The 21,060-nt window shown below is 38.4% G+C and overlaps 1 protein-coding gene across 3 annotated transcripts; it reads left to right on the top strand.

Moving 5' to 3' along the window:
* Nucleotides 1-17,464, top strand: nr2c2 (nuclear receptor subfamily 2, group C, member 2). Of its 3 annotated transcripts, XR_005007655.1 has the most exons (16): nt 1-148; nt 4,832-4,959; nt 5,914-6,015; nt 6,249-6,449; nt 7,506-7,611; nt 7,775-7,954; nt 8,794-8,941; nt 9,427-9,517; nt 10,129-10,259; nt 10,397-10,571; nt 12,133-12,254; nt 12,414-12,553; nt 13,883-14,020; nt 14,736-14,841; nt 14,931-15,606; nt 16,771-17,464. XR_005007655.1 is itself a non-coding variant. In XM_036578958.1 (15 exons), exons 2-15 carry the CDS (start codon nt 4,900-4,902, stop codon nt 15,103-15,105), a joined length of 1,875 nt encoding a protein of 624 aa, XP_036434851.1. In that variant the 5' UTR covers nt 1-148; nt 4,832-4,899; the 3' UTR covers nt 15,106-17,464. The 3 variants fall into 3 exon arrangements, 2 of the variants coding, with proteins under 2 accessions (XP_036434851.1, XP_036434852.1); XM_036578958.1 differs by having other exon boundaries at nt 14,931-17,464; XM_036578959.1 differs by lacking the exon at nt 4,832-4,959 and having other exon boundaries at nt 10-148; nt 14,931-17,464.
* The last annotated feature ends 3,596 nt before the right edge of the window (nt 17,465-21,060 follow it).

The following is a 21,060-nucleotide window of genomic DNA, read 5'->3' as shown; positions in this document are numbered from 1 at the left end:
ACACACGCGCGCGCGCATACACTCACACACACTCCTCCCAACAGGCTGAAACGGGGTCACGAACTATGACCTTTCACAGTGCAAAAAACAATAACAAATAATTCGAAACAAACACAACGAGCGCGCCCTACATTCTCCAATCTCACAGGTAAGTCGCGTTTTTATTTTGGAATAATGTTGTCTAAAAATGAGCAGCATAATAAGCGGGCTTTTTTTCTCCATTTCGCTCGGTGACCAGAAGCCCGGTAACGGCAGGCCCCAGCGAGGCGATGCTGCTGCAAACCCGAACGAGGCAGGAGTTGGCTTCCTATTTGAATTTCCCCGTTCCACCTTAAATGCTGCAGCAGTTACGTCCTAGCGGCCTCCAGAGTGTATCTGCTGCACCGTTTAAGGTGGAACGGAAAATTCGAATAAAGAGCTGACTTTCAGCTTCGTCTAACCCGCTCCTTCGGGTCTTTCCCGAGATAAATGAACGGCAGACTTTAACAGCTGCCGTTGTGAAACAAAGCCACCTTCACAGACTCACTCCTGAACTACTGTCTGCTCGCACTGAAAGGGCATTTTTGCGCGCGTTCCTTGTTTTATCCTGAGAGAAAACCGAGCGCCATAACGGCAGTCAGCGTGAAGGTAGCCTGTTAGCTAGCATGTTAGCTTGTAGCTAGCGCTGGTGAACCCGACCCTTTTACCTTTGCCATCCCGGGGGCGCTGGGCGGCTTTTTTTCGGTTTTCACCGCCACTGAACGTGTAAAACAGCAGGCCCGTTAACTTTCATTCGCCAGAGTTCGCCTTTTTCGTGGTTTTCTAAGAAAAATTGGGCTGTCTTGAATTGATTTTAGACACACTGGCTGAGGGTTTGGCGTCTTTACGCTGGCGTTTTGCCAGCTTCTCCATTTTGTGGAATTTTTAAGACCCTTGACGTTTTGAGCAGCTTCTTAGCCCTCGGTTGACATTTCTTCCAGACATGTCACCGGTTTGTGCCGAATTGAATGAATAAACCGGTATTGCATTACACAAAAGAGACGCGTCGATGTAATTTACTCGCATATAATTTTACTAGACATGTTCATGAAATTCAATGGGATTGTGAATTTGACACACACGAACAGAGTTCTCCCGGAATACAGCAGCTAACGCTACATAACTTGTGGTTCCTTTTGTATTCAGAGCATTACAGAAAGTATTCAGAGCTTCGTTAAAGGCATTTCGATTCATACCAACGTCCTGTTACAAAACACAACTGCCTTCGTTGTACAATGTGTGATAAACGTCTTAACAGAGGGCTACTTATTGCAAGGGCAGGGCATATCACGTAATATCAAATAATGATATTAATCTGAGCTGCTTTGACCGTGTGCTCACGGTTCGGGCTGCCTCAGCCTCCAAGCTAGGTGCGCTGGGAACAGATTAAAAATAGAAATGCCGGGAAATGTGCAAGACGATACTGAACAGTGCTGGCGAGGGAGATTCAGTTGATGCATCGTGGTAGGATAAGAGTCAGCATCAAAAAATAAACAGAGAAGTTACATATAGTCCTAATACCGGGCGTGGGCGATATGACACCACGATACTGATGACATTTTCACGATACAAAACATTTATCGTGATATTTTGTTTTTGAAAGGTTTAATACATTGGAATGGACGAAAAGATAAAAAAAATACTGTAAAAATGATGATTGCAGTGGTTGTCATGTACATTTTGCATTTCACATATTGCTGTGTCCACAATGGTCCCCAGATCACTATACCCTACATTCAAATATCTGGATCACCATATAGAACACTATTATAGTGAACAAAATTTGTGATGATAGTAAATGATTTTGGACACTACATTATATGAGTTTGTTCATTACTGTGCAACAGCAGATTCCTCTGCATAAACACTATACATGTCATGCCACCGGGCCAGTGTAACCACAGAGTCTGACTGCACACGAGAAAAAGCTTACTGAGATTTCTAACAGGTCTGAATTGAGATCTGTGCAGACACTGTCAATGTAGCTGGGTTCGTTAATCCTTCTCAGAGAAGTTGCATGTGAATCTTCAAACCAAACAATGCAGTGCGTTATGGGTGTTCCCTATCCCCTAGGCTACATCAGTCGTACACTACTTGTTTCAGTGCATTGTGGGATTGTTTGAGTGCACTGAATCTTAGGCGCTATGTTTTCAGACACTGCTACAAAACGGCAAAACCCCCAAATAGTGCACTGTATGTATGTGATTGTGAGTAGGGCACAGTTTTGGACACAGCTTATATTAGTGTACTGCACTAAATCCAGTTAAGCAGGCCTCTCTTTGTAATAAAGCATGCAGTAGGTCAGTGTTCTTTAAGTAGCAATAATGTCCACAGTATGCTCAGTATCTTTTATACCTTTTTTAAAGTATAAAATGAAGTAGAATAAGAAGAATTTATCGCAATGCTAATCCACCCCTAATACTGTACTATACTTTACACTGTATTAGGGGTGGGAATCTCTAGGCACCTCACGATTCGATTCGATTACGATTTAGAGGGCTGCGATGCGATTATAAAACGATTATCCATGCATCTCGATGCATCTTTTTTTTCTATATAGCATTTATATTTTCTCACTGTGTGAGCTCAAGTTTCAAGTTCAAGTTTCAAGTTTATTTGTCACTTGCACAACATGTCAGGACATTTATGCGTTGAAATGCTAGTGGTGAGGCTCAGATAATAACTCTACAGAAAGTAAATAAGTAAAAATAAAAATACAAGAAAAACCAACTGAAATATATTAAATATACACAAAATATACACAGAATATAGAGACAGTATACATTTTAAAGTGACTGAGTGACTCGGGGTTATTGTTATTTAAAGTGACTTGGAACTTTTAAAGCAAAGTATTTGTAATGATCCATAATTAATTTACTTCCAATATCTTTTTTAATAAAACAAATGGAAGTGATGTGGCAAGTGAACTAGAAGGCTCTCATTCAGTGCTCTTGTTTGGAGCACGAGGAGCTGCTGCTACTCATCTGCGATAAAATGCGCAGTTATGGTGAAATAAGATCCAGTGGTGATGGAGGTCCACGCAGCACATGTTACAGCTATTCTACCTGTTTTCTTTAGTGATTTTATAACTTCGGTTTTGGTCTCGTTGTAGAGAGTAGGGCAGGGGAGTCGCTGTGTCAGTAAAGTATCTTTGAGACGGGTCGTGTGCAACATAGCGCGAAAGCCCTGTTTCGCAATGACTGCGAACCGGCGTGCAGACTGCAGGTCACATAGCAGCGATGCGTTATTCGCATTTATAAGCAGCGCAGTTGGTTTCCTGGTACGTTAAATCTGCAACGAGAGACTGTCAAACACTAAAAAGTGGCGAAGCTGAAGTCGCTTCTCTTTCGAATTCTCTCGTTCCACCTTAAATGGTGCCGCATTTACATTTGGCGCCTCAGTTAGAATTTAAGGTGGAACGGGTAAATTCGAACAAGAAGCTGGAGAATAAGAAGCAACTTCAGCCTCGTAAAACAGTCGAACGTTGAGAGACTTTTAACTGATCTACTTCTGAGGAAAAGTTTTCTGGCGGAGATGGGAGGAAAGCGGCTATAGCTAAAGCTTAAAGCAGAGCGAAGTAAATCTGCGTTTTCGTTTATATTGTTTAGTCTATACTAGGACATTAACACATACTGAGACATACTGGACATCAAATGTTGTGGCTCCCAAGCTGGTTTGATTTGTGTTGAAAGGACAAAATGGCTCTTCTTATCATTTGGGTTGTGACTCCTGATCTAACCTGGCTTTTAACGCAGAGGCTGCCGGTCGGATTTCTCCCTCATCCAGTAGTGTTTTTGTTATGTGCCGCCACAGACTGTCCGGGCGCTGCACTTCCGCACTTCCAAGTCCCGCCTTTTGCGTTCCGTCAACATTACGTTATAAATTAAATATTTAGAAAATCGATTTTTGACATTTGTGAATCGATTCAGAATTGTTCACGTCCGCATCGCGATGCATCTAAGAATCGATTTTTTCCCGCACCCCTACACTGTATATTGACATTGACCAGTCAGCGATCATGTTGTTTTTCTGTTGCATAACGTATATGATACATACTCATGTCTGCGTTATTATTAAGTACTTTTTCTTATTGTTACACTGTGTACCTCTTCTAATGAGTGAATTCAGTGACTTTAAGGTGCACCCATTGCTGAGACATTTAATTGAGCGCACACAGCTTGCACAGTCTCCATAAAAAAGCATTGCCAATAGAATGGGACCCTCTGGAGCAGCCACATATGAGCCTAAAGTCACCATGACCAATGCCAAGTATCAGCTAGAGAGTATAATCCTCCCCCCCTGCATTGGGCTGTGGAGCAGTGGAACTAATGGAGCTCCATCCAGTACCTTCAGGATGAACTGGACAGGTGTCTGTGATCCGAAACTAATCATTCATCATCAGTACCTAACCTCACTAATGCTCTCAGCAATGTTCCAACAGGTAGTGGAAAGCCTTCCCAGAACAGTAGATGTTGTTATTCCAGCAAAAGGGGGAAACAACTCCCCCTTAGTACCCTTAATTTGATGAGAATGTCTCTACAAACTTCACAAATCACTGCATTTTATCTTATTTTCATAACTTAACAGGTAAAGTGATGCAAAGCAAGTGTCTATGTGATTGTACACAGGGTCCTTGATCTTGGCATGTTAGTGCTGATCATATTGATAACTGAATAAACTGGATTATTTTAACAATTAATCAAGTAATCATAATTTTCAAAAACTAAAAGAAAACCTAAAATTATAAAATTGATATAACTGAACATTAACAAACCATGAATAGCCTTTTAAAGAACCAAAATGCTTTATACAGGTGGGACTGTTAACAAATGCGGCACTGGCCTTGGTCCAATCACACACCACTAATGACCTTATATCGCCATGACAACCAATGTGGAGGTGCTGGCTCAGCAGATAGTGACCACTGAGCAGGTTGCAGAGGTGAGTGATCTGTGTTTGTGTCCTAAGTGAATGCAAGAATGTTACTGAGAAAGCCAAGGACCTCCACTTAAAGCATAGGTTACTTTTTTTTTTTCGAGCAGCCTCTTAATGTTAGTATCATGCTGTCATTTGTGCACAATGCACATTTTTATCTCCAGGTCTATATTGAGTAATTTGTGTCAGCCGTTTTCTAATTACATTTTGCACCCATCTTATTACATTACTGAGCAAAAGTCAGTGACCACCCTTCATTTCTTTAATTTCTAGTCAAGTACAAGTTGTTCATTTTTTTTAGTTTCATCATCATTAAATATTTTAGTCTTAACATCATTAAATATCTTTTTGGTTGAAAACAAAACTAAGCAGTTAATTTATTATATTACAAACTTGAAATACCAGGAGAGTTGGCCATAGTTGTAAGTTAGTGGGTAATATTAGTGTGTCATCTAGCCAGATAGAGCTCTTCTGTGTTATCTATCTGCAAAGTATCTCTGGGTTTTTTCCCCTACTTTAAGCATTGTTTTACAGTAATAGTTGTCAACAAATTAAAGAAAATCAGTGTATTTGACTAAAAGTAATGACGGCAGTGTGTACAGGGCATCCATACCCCAAAAGCCTATTATTCTGTGTGACTGACGTTATGTGTTTGTGTTTCTGTTATTTTTTTACCTGCTATCAAATAGTATAAACATAAATTATTCTGTTTTTTCTATGATTTTCATTTTTTAGAGTATATTCTCGTACCTTGTGAAAGAGAGCGATGTTTGTTTATACTGTTCTGTGGAGCTCTTTGTGTAGGATGACTGGTCACCATGGAAACACTGCACTTGACCCTCAAAGGGAGAGTTTAGCAAGAGGACATCTTGCCCCCTGTTTCTTCATTTGCTCTGTGTGTATGTGATGTGCGTGATATCATTGTGATTAAAAACGGACGCTTATGTGTGTGCATTGCAGATGCAGTCATCTCCTTCAGGCAGCCCAGTGATGAATGCCTCTCCTCAGCGCATTCAGATCATCTCCACTGACCCCTCCGTCACCACTCCACAGAGAATACAGGTACATGCACATTGCACTTTCTTATTCCAGTGTGAATATCCATGACAGGAACTCGTTTTTTTTGTTGTTTTTTTTTGCACAATTACAATTCTTCTACAGTCATTCTCCATACATCTATGTACTGAGTTACACATATACAAAACAGTTCTGTGTACACATTCCCATACATTTGAAATAAGAACTTCATAATAATAACAACTATACTTTTGTCTCTCTGTCTTTTCTTTATTCAGATTGTGACCGATCAGCAGACAGGCCAGAAGATCCAGATTGTGACCGCAGTGGATCCTGCCAGTGTGCCCAAGCAGCAGTTTATACTGGCTGCTCATGACGGCACGGCGGCTGGCAAAGTCATCTTGGCATCCCCTGACAGCCCAAGCACCAAACAACTCATCTTTACTACGGCTGACAGTCTGGTCCCTGGCCGAATACAGGTAAACTCCCGAAAAGACACATAATACGTACTTAAAACAGGGTTAGTGGGATTTGCAAAGGAAGAACAGTCCCATATATTGGTGATTCTTCAGTTAAGGGCACATTTTGTTTAATTTCAGACACTGTTCAAAAAAGATAATCACACAAATATTTAGTTGCTATTATATTATAATTATAATAAGGGTCATCAAATAATGGGTTGTCATTACTATCTGTATGTGTCTTTACATCACACGTTTGGCTGAAATAGTAATGACAGTTCTCTTTTTTTGGAGGAAAGTTTTGGACTTCCATCGAATGTACATTAAAGGGCCCATTCTGTGCAAAACCAAATGTTACTCACTCTTTTGAAATAATAAGAGCTTATTTGGTGTATAAACAAGTTTCATTATTGTCCCCAGAGTCCATTCAACTTATATATGAGAAAACAGCCCATTTTTAATTAATTGATACTGTGATTCCACAGAAACCAAACGCATTTACATACTTCCACCTGTTCAGCTTTCAGCAGTTTAGCCTTATCACATTAAAGTTACAGTGTTTCAGCCCAGACTGCGTCATTTACATAGATCAGTTTTAAAGGGACTGTAACAAAACAGCCTTTGTCCTATAAAGAATAAAAAAAGGTCATCAAATGTTTTTTTGCAAAATCTACTTGTGGGATAAAAAAATTCACCCATATATAAAATACCAGCTGTCCTTAACGTTATTTGAAAATTTAATGACAAACGGACAAAGAAATAATCAAACATGACTTGGAATAGAATCTTTTTGCATTAACGTCCATTATGCGCTAAGGATGCTTTTTTCTTCTCCCATTATGTTATCATTTTGGAGATATGAGGTTACATTCTGACAGCAGTGTTATATAATTACTCATATGAAAGTGTGAGTGCATATGATGCCATGTGTGTCAATACTATTTTTAGTTTACAGCCTTCTCTATAAATTTCCTAAGCATACCAGTACTGATATACTGAAGCATGCATTTGCCTGTTTACCCTGTTTGTGATCTGCAGTGCATTGTCTCTGTGACTTTTCACCTTGTGTTGCAGTTTGTTACAGATGCAGTGTCTGTGGAGAGACTTCTAGGTAAAGGAGGAGAGGTGGGCAGACCACAGCCCGTAGAGTACTGCGTGGTTTGTGGAGATAAAGCATCAGGTACAAACACACACGGAGCTTAAAAACAGAATGCTGTCTTATTGGAAAAAACACAGTATACGTGCTCCATGATTTCGCAAGCCTACAACAGCATATACACATTAGTATTTATTACACTCTAATATGTGCTAATATGTGTGTGTGTGTGATTGTGGTTCTTTAGGGAGGCATTATGGGGCTGTTAGCTGTGAAGGCTGTAAGGGCTTTTTCAAGCGAAGCGTCAGGAAGAGTCTGACCTACAGTTGCCGTAGTAACCAAGACTGTGTGGTCAACAAGCACCATCGCAACCGCTGCCAGTACTGCCGCCTCCGGAAGTGCCTTGAGATGGGCATGAAGATGGAGTGTGAGTTTGTTAAATACACACACATCGACATGCTCATGAACTCACACCCACTCACACAAATGCACTGCAACATACGGTACTGTGCAAAAGTCAGAGACCACAGGTCTTTCGTTGAATTTCTAGTTAAAATGGTCATTAAGTAAGAGTTATTCAGTTTTCAGCATCAGGGATAAAAAGCAAAAAAACATTCTTCATTCTTTCATTCTTTTCAGGGGACTTGCTTTCAGTTTTTCAAAGACATCTGCAGGAATATTTTTCCACACCTACAAAGTTCAGTTTTAGTAGTTGGTTGCATTTTGTGCTTCTCACGTTACACATAATCCAAACACATTCAGTGATTTTGAAGTCTGTGTTCTGGGGTGGCTAATTTATTGTTTTTATTTTTGTCTATTTCCTTTTCTCCTTTTTCTCAGCTTCTTGCCATCTGCACATCCTTGCCACCTGCACATCAGACCCATAGCGTTGAGTTGTCTTCTCACAGTGGAAGGATTTTTTTTTAGGTCTGAAGCAATAGTGAAGCTACCGTTTATCTAACTTGTACTTAATGGCCGTTTTGACATGAAATTAAATAAATGAAAGAGGTTCTCTAACTTTTGTGCAAAAATATTGAAAATATATGAAAGGATTACATATGTTGGTGAAGAGGGTCTGTTATGTGCTGGAGTGCTTCAGCACCATGTATGTCAAGAAGCAAAGCTGGTTTCAAAACAACACATCCTACCTACATAATTACATGCCCTGAGTGTTTTAATTTAATAGGCAACACTGCTTTAGAACAGTTTATACATTTTGCTGTTGAACAAGTTAACCTGACCATGTGTTTGTATGTGATACCGCAGCTGTACAGAGTGAGAGGAAGCCATTAGACCTGCCCAGAGAGAAACCTGCAAACTGCGCTGCCTCCACTGAGAAAATCTACATCCGAAAAGACTTACGGAGTCCTCTCATAGCAACACCAACCTTCATCACTGAGAAGGATGGCTCACGGTAAGATTCGCTAATGTCTTCATTTGACAAACACTTAAGGCTAGATGTTCATACAAGCACAGACGCAGCCTTTATGCAGCTGCAGTGCGCGCTCACAATGCAATATTCTCTCAGAACACGTTCAAGGCTCTTGTCTCTGTTTAGCCACTATTTCTGCTGCTATTGTCAAAGGACACTTTTGAGACACTACCATTTATTCATGGTTTTAAAAGGTGAAGAAAATTCCACACAAAACAGGCTGCTGCTATTTGCCCAAACTTTAGTAAATATTTAGTGCTGCTTTGGGCAGAATGCATTCTGTTTTTGTTTGACACTAACACAAAAGGTACACTGGATGTGCTTTATGTTTACAGTTTGGCTCTAAAATACGCACATACAGTTTGTACATACACAAAAACCTAGTCTCTGCATTTACCTAGTCTCTGCATTTAAAATCCTAATTTCGTGCCCTGATTGGTTATTAATCTTGCCATTCATCTTTGTAGATCTGGGATATTGGACCCTGGGATGCTTGTGAACATCCAGCAACCGCTTATCCAGGCCGATGGCACATTACTCTTAGCTACAGACACCAAGGTAACAACATTTTGCAATATAGACTTTTAAAATATTTTGTTACACATACATGCTGATATTTCAGGACAAACTGCCATATGCTTAAGTTTAAACATATTCAGTCAAGTGGCACATTTTTTGGATTTTCTAATGTGTAAAAATAAGTTAACACATCCACTACAGGGAACAAACTTAAACATGGCAATTTTTCTGCACATTTTACTGCACACTTTCTATGTATTTGCTTAAAAAACGTAAAATAAGAAATGTGCCAAAACGTTTGCACATAACACATTAAATGTTTTATTTTTTTCCCCAAGATTTTAAATTCTGCAGATAAACAGTTAATATGCATTAAAATGTGCAGAAGTGTGTTTTCTGAAGATGCGTTAACTAATTTTCTTTTTAGAAAGTCCAAAAAAAATATATTTTGACAAGGGGTGGCCAAACTTTTGCATATAACTGTACTTTATATGGCTTAAACCTTTAGACCTTTTTTCCAGACATGCATAAAACCTTGTATTAATTTGCAAAAATTTACTGGGATTCTCTTGAAGCATGATCCATACGGTTTAGGGTTTATTGTGAGTCAAAAGTAAATAAATTTTTTCACTGCTTGATTTGACCCTCAGGCTGAGACTGGTCATGGTGATCTCGGGACGCTGGCCAATGTGGTGACGTCACTAGCCAACCTAAATGACTCGCTTAATAATGGAGACACCTCTGACAGCCAGCAGGAGGAGTCAACCAGCGAAATCACACGGTACTGTCTGTGTGTGATGGAGACACGTTAACACATTTTTGGTGTAAACAGTGCACATAAAATAAAAAATGTGTGTATAATGTCATTGTGTTTATTGTAAAATGTGTGTGTGTGTGTGTGTGTATGGGCGTTTATAGTGCCTTTGACACTTTGGCCAAAGCGTTAAACCCCAATGAGGTGGGTGAGGGGCAGAGCCTGTCAGAGGCTGACTGTGTGAGCGGGGCCACGATACAGGTGATCAGCAGAGATCAGGTTACGCCCCTTATTGAAGTGGAGGGTCCTCTGCTTACAGACACGCACGTCAGCTTTAAGGTGGGTACAAACTTGCTACATCCATGTATTTTGGTTTTGTAAATGCTTGTGACAGAAAAAATATCCAAATTTGCAAAGATATAATTGAAAGTAGAGCCTGACAGATATTGCTATTTTGTGACAGATAATGATTTTAAAGGGCAAAAATGTCCAATAATATACAGTGGGGTCCAAAAATCTGAGACCACATTGAAAATCTGGGATTATTTTCATGTAATCCTGGAAATAAACAGAACATTTTAGAATTCTGAAGATTAAATATTTGTAGGTCACTATTCAAATTTAAATAAATTTGTCACTGGTCATATTAATGCCTTTGTAGAAAAAGGTCAGTTTTTTTAGATAAAAGGGATAAAATTTATCCCTTCTTTTAGAAGACTCTCAGGTGGATCTGACATATTCTTCATTAGCTTTTGTCACTGTTGATCAGGGTCCGTGCCATCTGCATGCTGTCATTAAAAGAAGTGGGGAAGAAACTCTGAAATTCATGTGAATATTCAAAAATTCTATATTTTACTTGGATTGTTATGCTGATAATATAATTTGTAATGAAACATGTATCTTCATAAAAAATCTTGTGTTTAGTGTGTGTTCTTAAGCTAAAGATTTGGAAACCTTTTCTGTGTTTTTGTTATTTTATTCATTGTGTTCTTAATTATTCATTTTATTTTTGGTTAAAATTGGCCAGCTCTGTCTGTATTGCTATAATTTAGTCAAAGTGAGGGTCCCTTATATGGGACACCCAAGTGACATAACCATATTGAACATAGTGTTAATTCAGGCAGGCCACGAAGTCAAGCTCAGGCCCCAATCTCAAATCATTTAGTGTTATCAACTGATCTGATGGCTCACCTGATCTCCTGCTATGCATGTGATTGGCTATGGTCATCAGGGCACTTATTTAAGCTGATTTAGCCTATCCATTCTTGCCGCTCATCTGCAAGCCACTTTGCAATCTTCTGCTAGCCGTTGGTTTGCCTGGTATGATTGTTTTGTGGGTCTTTCTGTTGCTCTCCCTGCTTTGGGCAGTGAGGTCCCAGAACAGAGCCATACTGCCTAATATAACTTACAAATGGAAACAAAATATTTTTCTTTGATGAAATGGTCCTGACTGAAGTGTGGTTTTGCCATATTGACAGGATTGTATTGTGTTTTATGTTCACATCTTGGCAGTACTGCAAAACCAATCGCTCATTATCAGTGCCTTATCTGCGATAATTTGGCAAATAAAACCTTGGCCCAGCAACATAGTCTGATATTATCAGCCAATTGTTGTATTGGTCAGGCTGTAATAGAAAGTGTTTCCAATATGTATATACTGTAATGAAAGCTTTAATTTCAAAAGGGCAGACTTAAGTTCTATAGTCTAATATTTTTGAATGCTATTTATTTATTGACCTTTTTTCGGGATAGTTTATTTTAGCTGGGGACAGACCAACTATTCAGGCATGGAGAGCTTTATAAATAGTAAATTATGTTGACAGTTCTTCTTGACTGGCAAAAAAAAACAGTGTATGACATGAATCTGTCTCTGGTTCTCTATGTGATTTCTTCCTTGTAGCTGACGATGCCCAGTCCGATGCCAGAATATCTGAATGTTCATTATATTTGTGAGTCTGCATCTCGTCTGCTCTTTCTCTCCATGCACTGGGCACGCTCCATACCAGCCTTTGTTGCTCTTGGGTGAGTGCTGCTGAAAGTTTTGAGTAATGTTTTTTGTAGGAGTGCTAAACACTCTTTATGCCTGTAGTCCACTTTGTTCTTAAGCAAGCAAGTGTTTTGTGTGTGTGTGTGTGTGTGTGTGTGTGTGTGTGTGTGTGTGTGTGTGTGTGTGTATTGTAGGCAGGAGTGTAACACGTCTCTGGTTCGGGCATGCTGGAACGAGTTGTTCACGCTGGGTCTGGCTCAGTGTGCTCAGGTCATGAGCCTCTCCACCATCCTGGCTGCCATCGTCAACCACCTACAGACAAGCATACAGGACGGTATGTCACCCCAGTGATTTCTTCATAAATGGAGTACTATGCTGCGAGTTAGTGTTGCTACATAATTACATTGGTTAAGACCAAATAGACTGTTTTACACTAATAAATTATTTTATAACTATACATTTTTTATGGTTTGTTAAAAAAATTCATCACTTTCCATTGAACTATGCAAGTTTAAAAGACCCATATCCTATGTTTTTCTTTTTTCCCCTGAGGTCCAATTTGTTTTATGTATCAAAACCAGTCATAAATCAATATAACTTGACCGTTGTACAACATCTCTAGTTCCGTTAGATTAAAACAGGCTTACTGTGCCTTTTCAAATTGATATATATTAGTGAGCTCTGTTCTGATTGGCTGCGCTGTGTTGTGCCTCATTCAAAAAGCAGTCTGAGTGGAAACCCTCTTTATAAGTTTAATGTGAATGGGTGGAGCTAAACTGCTGTATGATGACCATATCAACATTATTAGCAACCAAACTGTTAATGTCAGAGATGCTGCTTTTTTCAAAACAGATTGGATAAAAAGATTGTAGTCAGAATGCCTTTTATATATCCTGACTGAACCACACAGCTCATGGTGAAAAGCAGTTTTTGTGTATTTTTAAGATTTGAAGAAATCTGCATAAACATTACAGTTTCATCCAAACTACTCAAACTACTGTTGTTTATCACCTTGCATTGAAAGTACGAGAGAGACTGATAACTGTTTAGTGAGCTAAAACATATTTCTCTGAATGATTTACATTTCTAACACTTGTGGCTTAACATAACAATGGCTAAAACATACTAATAGGCCTAACAATCTAGATAAAAGTAAAGGAGGTTTGTGGTATGTTTTCTTATCTTTTGACAAAGCATCAAAGACGTTCTGAAGTTGACAAGCTTGTCAGCTGCTTAAATTGCTATCAACTTTATAAATAGTGCTTTACAAATTTAGATATAGGGAACTGTTTGTAATTAGATTGTTATAATGTTGTAATTATATTATATTACGTCTCATTGCTCAAAAGCTTCTTAAACTGCTTATATTTAGGGGGTAATCTACACTCAACGTTTGAAAGTAGTTTGTAGTTGCTGCTCTCTTATAGCAGTATTGTTTTGTTTTTTATTGTTTTGATCCTGTATGTAGTGTGAGGAATATGAATGTTGCAAAATGGTTTAAATATGTGAAACAGTGTTGAGCGGTCCATGGTTACAGTATTAGTGGCATTATGATGCTGTGGAGAGAAAAGCAATATTCTGGTTTTATATCCAAGTAGGGGGTAGCGTTTCAGGTCATACAGATTGTGACCAAGGTTGCTAATGACTTGTCTCCTTCATAAAGACAAGCTGTCTAGTGAGCGTGTGAAGCTGGTGATGGAGCACATCTGGAAGTTGCAGGAGTTCTGTAACAGCATGGCCAAGCTGGAGACGGATGGCTACGAGTACGCCTACCTGAAAGCCATTGTCCTTTTCAGTCCAGGTACACAGGCTCTTTTCTGGGTCAATGATGAATGAGGGGTTTCAAAATTATAATTTTTTAAAGTTTAAAATTTATAAATCATTAATTAATAAAACAAAATGTAAAAATTATTTAAAAGGTTATGATATATGATGTATCTGCAAGAAACTGTTTAATGTATTGATAAATGTTTCATAGTGTTATAATGGTGTAAATTCATTTTTTTAAACAGGATTGTCAATTTTGCCATCCAGAAAATGTCAGGCGGTGCAACCACAAATTAATAAAAAATATAACATTTGTAGGTTATTTACAGCTACTGAAAATGTGTATAAACTAGTCTTTGTACTTGGACACGTGTAAGAACCTTTGTCCTTAATCTTAAGTTTGTAAGTGCACTTTTTCAAGTAAATAAACATAATAATAATAATAATCATAACACATTTTCATTGTTTACCACATCAGGTGGGGTGACACCAGTTGACTTTGTGAACTTAACCGTCTTGACCATGATTTAAAAATAATTTTTTTCAGTATTTGTAAAAGGGCTTTTGAACTTGATGTAACTGAATTACCTTTTTTAAGGTTAACTTAATATGCATATATGTTTAGACAGACTTTGTGAAGCATAAATGCCTGAAATGACTTTTATTGTGATGTCCTGAAAATGTATTCACATAAATGAGGAATGTAAATATAGCAGAACAGATTTCCATTAAAGTATTTCCCTTAAAAGATCACCCAGGACTGAGTAGCAGCAGCCAGATTGAGAAGTTCCAGGAGAAAGCGCAGATGGAGCTGCAGGACTATGTGCAGAAGACCTATCCAGATGACACTTACAGGTACGGTACTTTAAACTTTGATTTGATCACACTTCTCCTCTGCTCACACTCTTTTCCTTAATTGTTGCTTCTTCTGATTGAATTTACAGGCTGGCACGAACTCTGATGCGTCTGCCTGCACTGAGGTTGATGAGCTCCAGCATAACAGAGGAACTTTTTTTCACCGGCCTAATCGGAAATGTACCCATCGACAGTATAATCCCTTACATCCTGAAAATGGAGACTGCAGACTACAATAGCCAGATCACCGGCCCTACTGCATGACTACAAATGTGACCTGTTTGGACCCGCAGATACAGACTACAATCCTGCATCTCCCATTATAACTTGCCTTCATGCTGATGGATGCAAAAGTTATGAAGATTGTTGTTCTGTTTTTTTTTCTTCTAATGCAAACTAGCTCTGCCCGCAAAAGAGCCGTAGCAGTGAGGCCATCTGACTGAAGGTGGATGTTACTTCAAGATTGATGCATTGTAGTTCTCTTAGAGTGATGCATCATGGAACTTTGAGTTCTATCATCTTTTGTTTCTTCTGAAAACAGCAATCAACATTTTTTAAAGCACTTCAGACTTTTTCCAGTGAGAGAATTTTGAGACTTTAGGGCTACTTGGAATATTCACCATATACAAGATTTTGTATTATTCAAGAACTTCAATATATTGTGGGTTTTAGACTCAGCCGTCAGTGGAGTACATAGACTGTTGGCATTCAGTAAGCATCACAGTAGAATGTAGAAATGGGAGTTCGTCAAGGCCAAGTGTCCAGGTACAATCCATTAACACTTGACATGATTTCTTATGCAAAAAGCTGCGTCAGTGTCCCTATAAGATGATGTGCAGTTGTATGCAAAAGTTTGGCGTTCCTGGTCAAATTACATGTTTTGTTCATTTTCTAAGTGAAAACAAGTGCATGAATTTAAAGCAGCACCATGAATTTAAAGCAGCACCATGTAAGTTTTATTTTGTTAAAATTGAAATAAGTAGCATTACTGTCAGGAGAAAAAACATGCGAAAATATGGTGTCCATGGGCTGCTGTGAGTCACCTTGTAAAAGCCTGAAATATTAATTTAAAAGTTAAGAGGCATCCGGTGGGATTTTACAAGAGTTTTTCAGACCACGTCATACGTCTTTACGTAATAACACCACACACACAAAAAGAAGGTCCGGCTTAGGTCTCAAATGCAAAGTGAACATTATACTGATGAAGGCATAATGACAAAAGTACATAATGCTCGAATTTACATCCTTGAAAGACACAGCCTTCACAAAGTTTCGACCGAGTTGTCTCTGAATACTCTTTCAATGCACTCACAAACATCAGATTCATCAGCTTGGGAAAGGGGTCGTACTTCTGCGAGGAACATTGCATGCACTTACACATGTCCACCATCCAAATCTTACATAGTGCAGCTTTAACATATTGAACATATTGGGGCAGAGGAAAAAATGTGGCTTGTACAAATTTTATGGTGCATTTTATATTTTGACTTTTTAAAAATATGTTTAACTCAGCAAATAAATAATTGCAGATAAATGCCATATTTAAGTCTGTAGAGGAAGTGTCAACTTTCGTTCTCTTAAATCAGCAAAAACGTGTAATTTGACTGGAGGTGTTCAAACTATTGAATACGACTGTATATTCAAATAGCCTTGTGTCAAATCTACAAGACTCATCAGAGGAAGAGCTCTGACCTAGGATCATTTTTTTTACTTTTACAGTGTGATTAATATTTCTTGATGTGCAAAACTGATGCTGATCCTAAACTAGCACTATTACTTCTAAGGGCATCCTGCACATAGGTCGCACCAAGCTGAGTAGCAACACCAGTAAATTCCTGTTAGGCTTAATTTGGCATCTAAATACCCGATGCACATAAAGCCCTTATTTCCAGCTGATACAATCTTTATATTTTTGTTTTTGCCTTGCAGCCATACTGGAGAGTGGGAATCCATTATTGGTTGATTTATTACAGAACACCTCTGCTATCCGGACAATCAGCATACAACAGTATGATGCACTTATCCTGGACATTACGTCACCTTTTTTCCCTCGTTCATTTTACCCACCCTTCTTCCTTTTCAGGTGTATTTATTTTAAAGATTTGTCACTATAACGTGAAGAACCAGAGACAGTTCCGTTCTTTATTGTCTGCTTTTAATGTTTTCTTTGAAACTATCAACTTAAGTCACATATAGGAAGTTCTCAGTTTATTTCACACCTTTTTCGTTGGAGACTTTTTCAGCTGGTTTCTCTTTGGATCCATCGTGTCATTAATTTATTTGTTGTAAACAAATATGCCGTTTTTGCGCAGTATATTTCATTTTGGTCTGTCAGTTGCAATCATGACAGCTGTCTTCTGTGAAATGTACTCAAAGTACAGTCATGCACTTATGAATATTATGAGAAATTGTTAAATGCATCATTTTTTGCCTTTTTTTTTGGAAGGGTGAACCATAAGGTTATGAGAGACTGCTACATACCTGAAATGTATATGTACTGTATGATAGCCTACCTAAATATTTGGGTTTAAAACCCAGTCAAGACTGTTTTTAATGCTGTTGTGATAACATGTCTAATGAGATTTATACTACATGTAACTTCATTAAAATGAATGCATGTCCATTTTTAATCTTTTTTTTTTCCCTCTGGCAATGAGATGTTAAGCTTTTTTTGTATATAGTGCATTGCAGTGCATGGAATAGCTTAATGCATTTTATTAAATGCTGTATCAAGGTGGAGTATAATTGTTGTGGCTTAGAAATACATATTTATCTGCCAGAAACTAATTCCATTTTTTTTTGGCTAAATTAACTCCTTTATGTACCTTGCAGAGAAATGAATGACCTCAGTGTCTTGTCCACAGAAGACTTTTTTTTAAAAAATATATATGTAAACCAATGATGGTGGTGATGTTCGGAGTGGCTTTTAATTTAATTTGTTTTATGTCAGTCCATCAAATTTGTGTTTCGATTTCACCGCTTTCTGCCCATGGAATGGAATTTGTAGTCATCACAAGCTAATTTTCAGATCCCTCAAAAGCTTGTTAATAATTTAGGTTGTTTGCCAGTGACTCCAAAGGCTAATATGACTGGCATGAATGATAATATTATTATTGTTGAAGAAAACAGTAGAGGTAAAGTCCTGAACAGTAAATATATGATTGTGAGCAAAGAAAAGTCTGAGAATTATTCTTAGTATTCACACAGCCTAGTCTGTGACAGATGCTCTGGGCTCAGCCTTGATTTTCCTCCATACTCAGTCAAAGCAGTCCATTTTTGTAATGAGTAGAAACTGTTTTAACTTCAGTGAAGATCTTCCTCTTACACTGTCCATGCAGACATTTACTGTAGTATTTAAACATCAAATAACTGATGTTGTCTATTCAGTCTATGTTTCGTACAGCACTGCTATTTTATAGACTGCTTCATGAACCAGCTAAAAAAATTTTGCATTTTTTGCAATGTTGTCAGCAACAGATTTGCAAATCGCTGCTGTTGGAACAAAACTCTGTCTCCGAAATAGTAACATACAAGGTGGGGAAAAATCCTTTACTGTTAATGAAAGTTAAGGTAAGTCATTTTTGACCTTGTTATTGTGCATTCATCATGATTTCGACACAATGTAAAGGGGCTGTTTACAAATTCTAGAAAAAATGCAGAGGTAGAATATTTTTGTCCAGACGGTGCCGAAATACCACAACTGGTGCTGTCCTGAAAATTTCCTTTCCAGCTGAACTCCATTGTATCAGATCAATGTCAGGTCAGTCAGTAAAATGTGTTCAGAATTTAAGCTCACAACTGCATCTGCAGGTTCCACTGCATGCAGGTTGAGAAGATACACAACCTTTAGCATCTGAATCACTGGCACATCACAGCTAACGTGTAGGTGGTGAGCTCCTTTTGCTTGGGTGTCATATTTAGCACTGTCTGCTCCTTTTCCAGCCACACTGATCCAGAATGTTCTCCCTCATTCACAGCGCTGTAGAATATTCTCTTCCCTTCACACTGTTCCAGAATGTTCTCCCTTATTCACAGTACTCTAGAGTGTTTCCACCTTTACACTGTTCCAGAATGTTCTCTATCAGTTAACACTGTTAACCTCCATTCACAATGTTCCAGAATGTTATCCCCTGTATTCACACTGTTCTAGAGTGTTCGGCCCCATCCACAGTATTCTAGAATGTTCTTCCCTTCACACTGTTCCAGAATCTTATTCCCTATTCATTGTTCTAGAGTGTTGTCACCCATTCACACTGTTCCAGAAAGTTCTCTGCCTTTAGCATCGGTATCCTCCCTTCACAATGTTCCAGAATGTTATCCCCATCACACTGTTCTAGAGTGTTCTCCCCATTCGTAGTACTTTAGAATGTTCTCCTTTATTCACACACCATTCTAAAATATTCTACCCCTTTTCACACACTGTTCTAGAACATTTTCTTCCATTCAAATTGTTCCAGAATGCCCCCCTCCCCCCCCATTTGTTCACACTTTTTCCTAACCATTCCAAAACCAACTGTCAACAGTAGAATGCTGTGACCTTAAAACAGGTGTTGGCATTTCCTGGCAGTTGTGCTTTCAGAACCTTGGAGAGCAACTAAGAGTCCTGGGATAACTTTGATTCCTATCTTCAGGCATGGTTATCCCACCCACACAGCCCCCACCAAACTGAGTGCTGTTTCCTCACTGTTGAGAGTTACACACCTACACAGACTGATGGCTGAGTGCCTCTTGAGTCATTGTCTTCAGCTTTGGAACAACAGATGAGATGATAAGAGGACCTACAAATAACACTAATTGTATTGCTGTTGTCATCTTGCTTTATCTTCTCTCTTTTTATTTTGGCCATTACAAAAATATCTTCTCAGCAACATTTCTCTGCTTTCATGTCCTCCACTCCTGCACCTTAGTGAGACATGAAATTGCATGTGCTTTTGTTATAAAATGGAAAAAGAAAGCCTTTGAAGGACATGATGAATGCTGGAAATCCATTATATTTAGTACACTTTGTTACGTAGTGTATTAAAGATATGATGCTTCTAAGCTCTGTAGTGTCATTAGTTCTCTTAAAATTATTCATCCAATACTTTGTTGTCAGTTTCCATGGAATGGTGCAAAAGTAACTATATATATATATATATATATATATATATATATATATATATATATATATATATATATATATATACACACACAGTATTGTTTTTGGCTGCAATATGTCTACATATTCTTCTTTACCAACTGCACATTCTTAATTACCAACTGAACACTGAGGAGTCAGTAATTCAGAGGATCCAGTGATGTTCGAGAGAAGAATGTTCACAGGACAAAACGTATCGGGTTCTGAACATTTTTATTTAAAACGGTGCGATAGAGGCGATTTTTCGAAAACCCTATTCATTCCGGCCATAGAGAAATGGGGTTTAGACCCGGAGTTCCTAATATGGACATAACGAGGACTACAGAATGACGCACGACTACAGTGGTCTATAGAAGGTCCGGCTCGATATTTAGGTCTGCTTGGAAGAAATGCCCTTCATCGAGTTTTGACTGATTTCTCTTACTCTTTCAACGCGCTCACAAAGTCAGATTCATCCGCTTATGGGGTCCGAAGCACAACCAACATTACAAAATGTTCTTCCGCGCGTTGCGTGCAGTTACAAAATTCCGCCACGAGAGGTCTCCAAAACCCCCAAATCCTATACTGTGTTGCATTTAAGCTTTTGGCATGATCAAAACATATATCAATGACACAGTGTGTTGCCTGAATATATATTTTGTCACATTACGAGAGTATTCCACCGTTTTTTAAATAATGCTTTTTATTAAGTGTGGTATCAATAATTATATGCTGTAGCTTTTAGGGCCATTAAATGCTTTTGACGTCTGGTTCCTAGTACTACAATGGTGAACAATTCTGACTCGACACATTTCTCTTAAAAGGCCATTTAACACCAAACCACTCTGAATGATTTTGTTTACATCTAAACGATTAAATAATTAAGTCATTTAAAAGAAGATGATAAATTACACTTCTTAACTGTTTTTTTTTCTGTAAAACCTGAGGTGGTGCTGTACAAAAACTGTAGGCAGTCTGGCTTGGTCTTAGAGCATTTTTCTTGCGAGAGCATTTTTCTTTGTTCAACATAAACGAGCGTCCTTCGCGGAATGTGACGTAATTACCCTCCGATACACAAGATGGCGACAAAACGTGCTTTCGTC

Source organism: Colossoma macropomum, unplaced genomic scaffold, assembly GCF_904425465.1.
Source record: "Colossoma macropomum unplaced genomic scaffold, Colossoma_macropomum, whole genome shotgun sequence".
Taxonomy (NCBI): Eukaryota; Metazoa; Chordata; class Actinopteri; order Characiformes; family Serrasalmidae; genus Colossoma; species Colossoma macropomum.
This window is presented reverse-complemented; position numbering and strand designations above follow the sequence as displayed.

Excerpts from the sequence above, each read along its gene's own strand:
- nr2c2 (XM_036578958.1), top strand. The coding sequence starts at position 4,900 with ATGACAACCAATGTGGAGGTGCTGGCTCAGCAGATAGTGACCACTGAG. Across the intron at positions 10,572-12,132 it reads ACACGCACGTCAGCTTTAAG|CTGACGATGCCCAGTCCGAT; the intron begins GTGGGTACAAAC and ends TCTTCCTTGTAG. Across the intron at positions 14,842-14,930 it reads TATCCAGATGACACTTACAG|GCTGGCACGAACTCTGATGC; the intron begins GTACGGTACTTT and ends TTGAATTTACAG.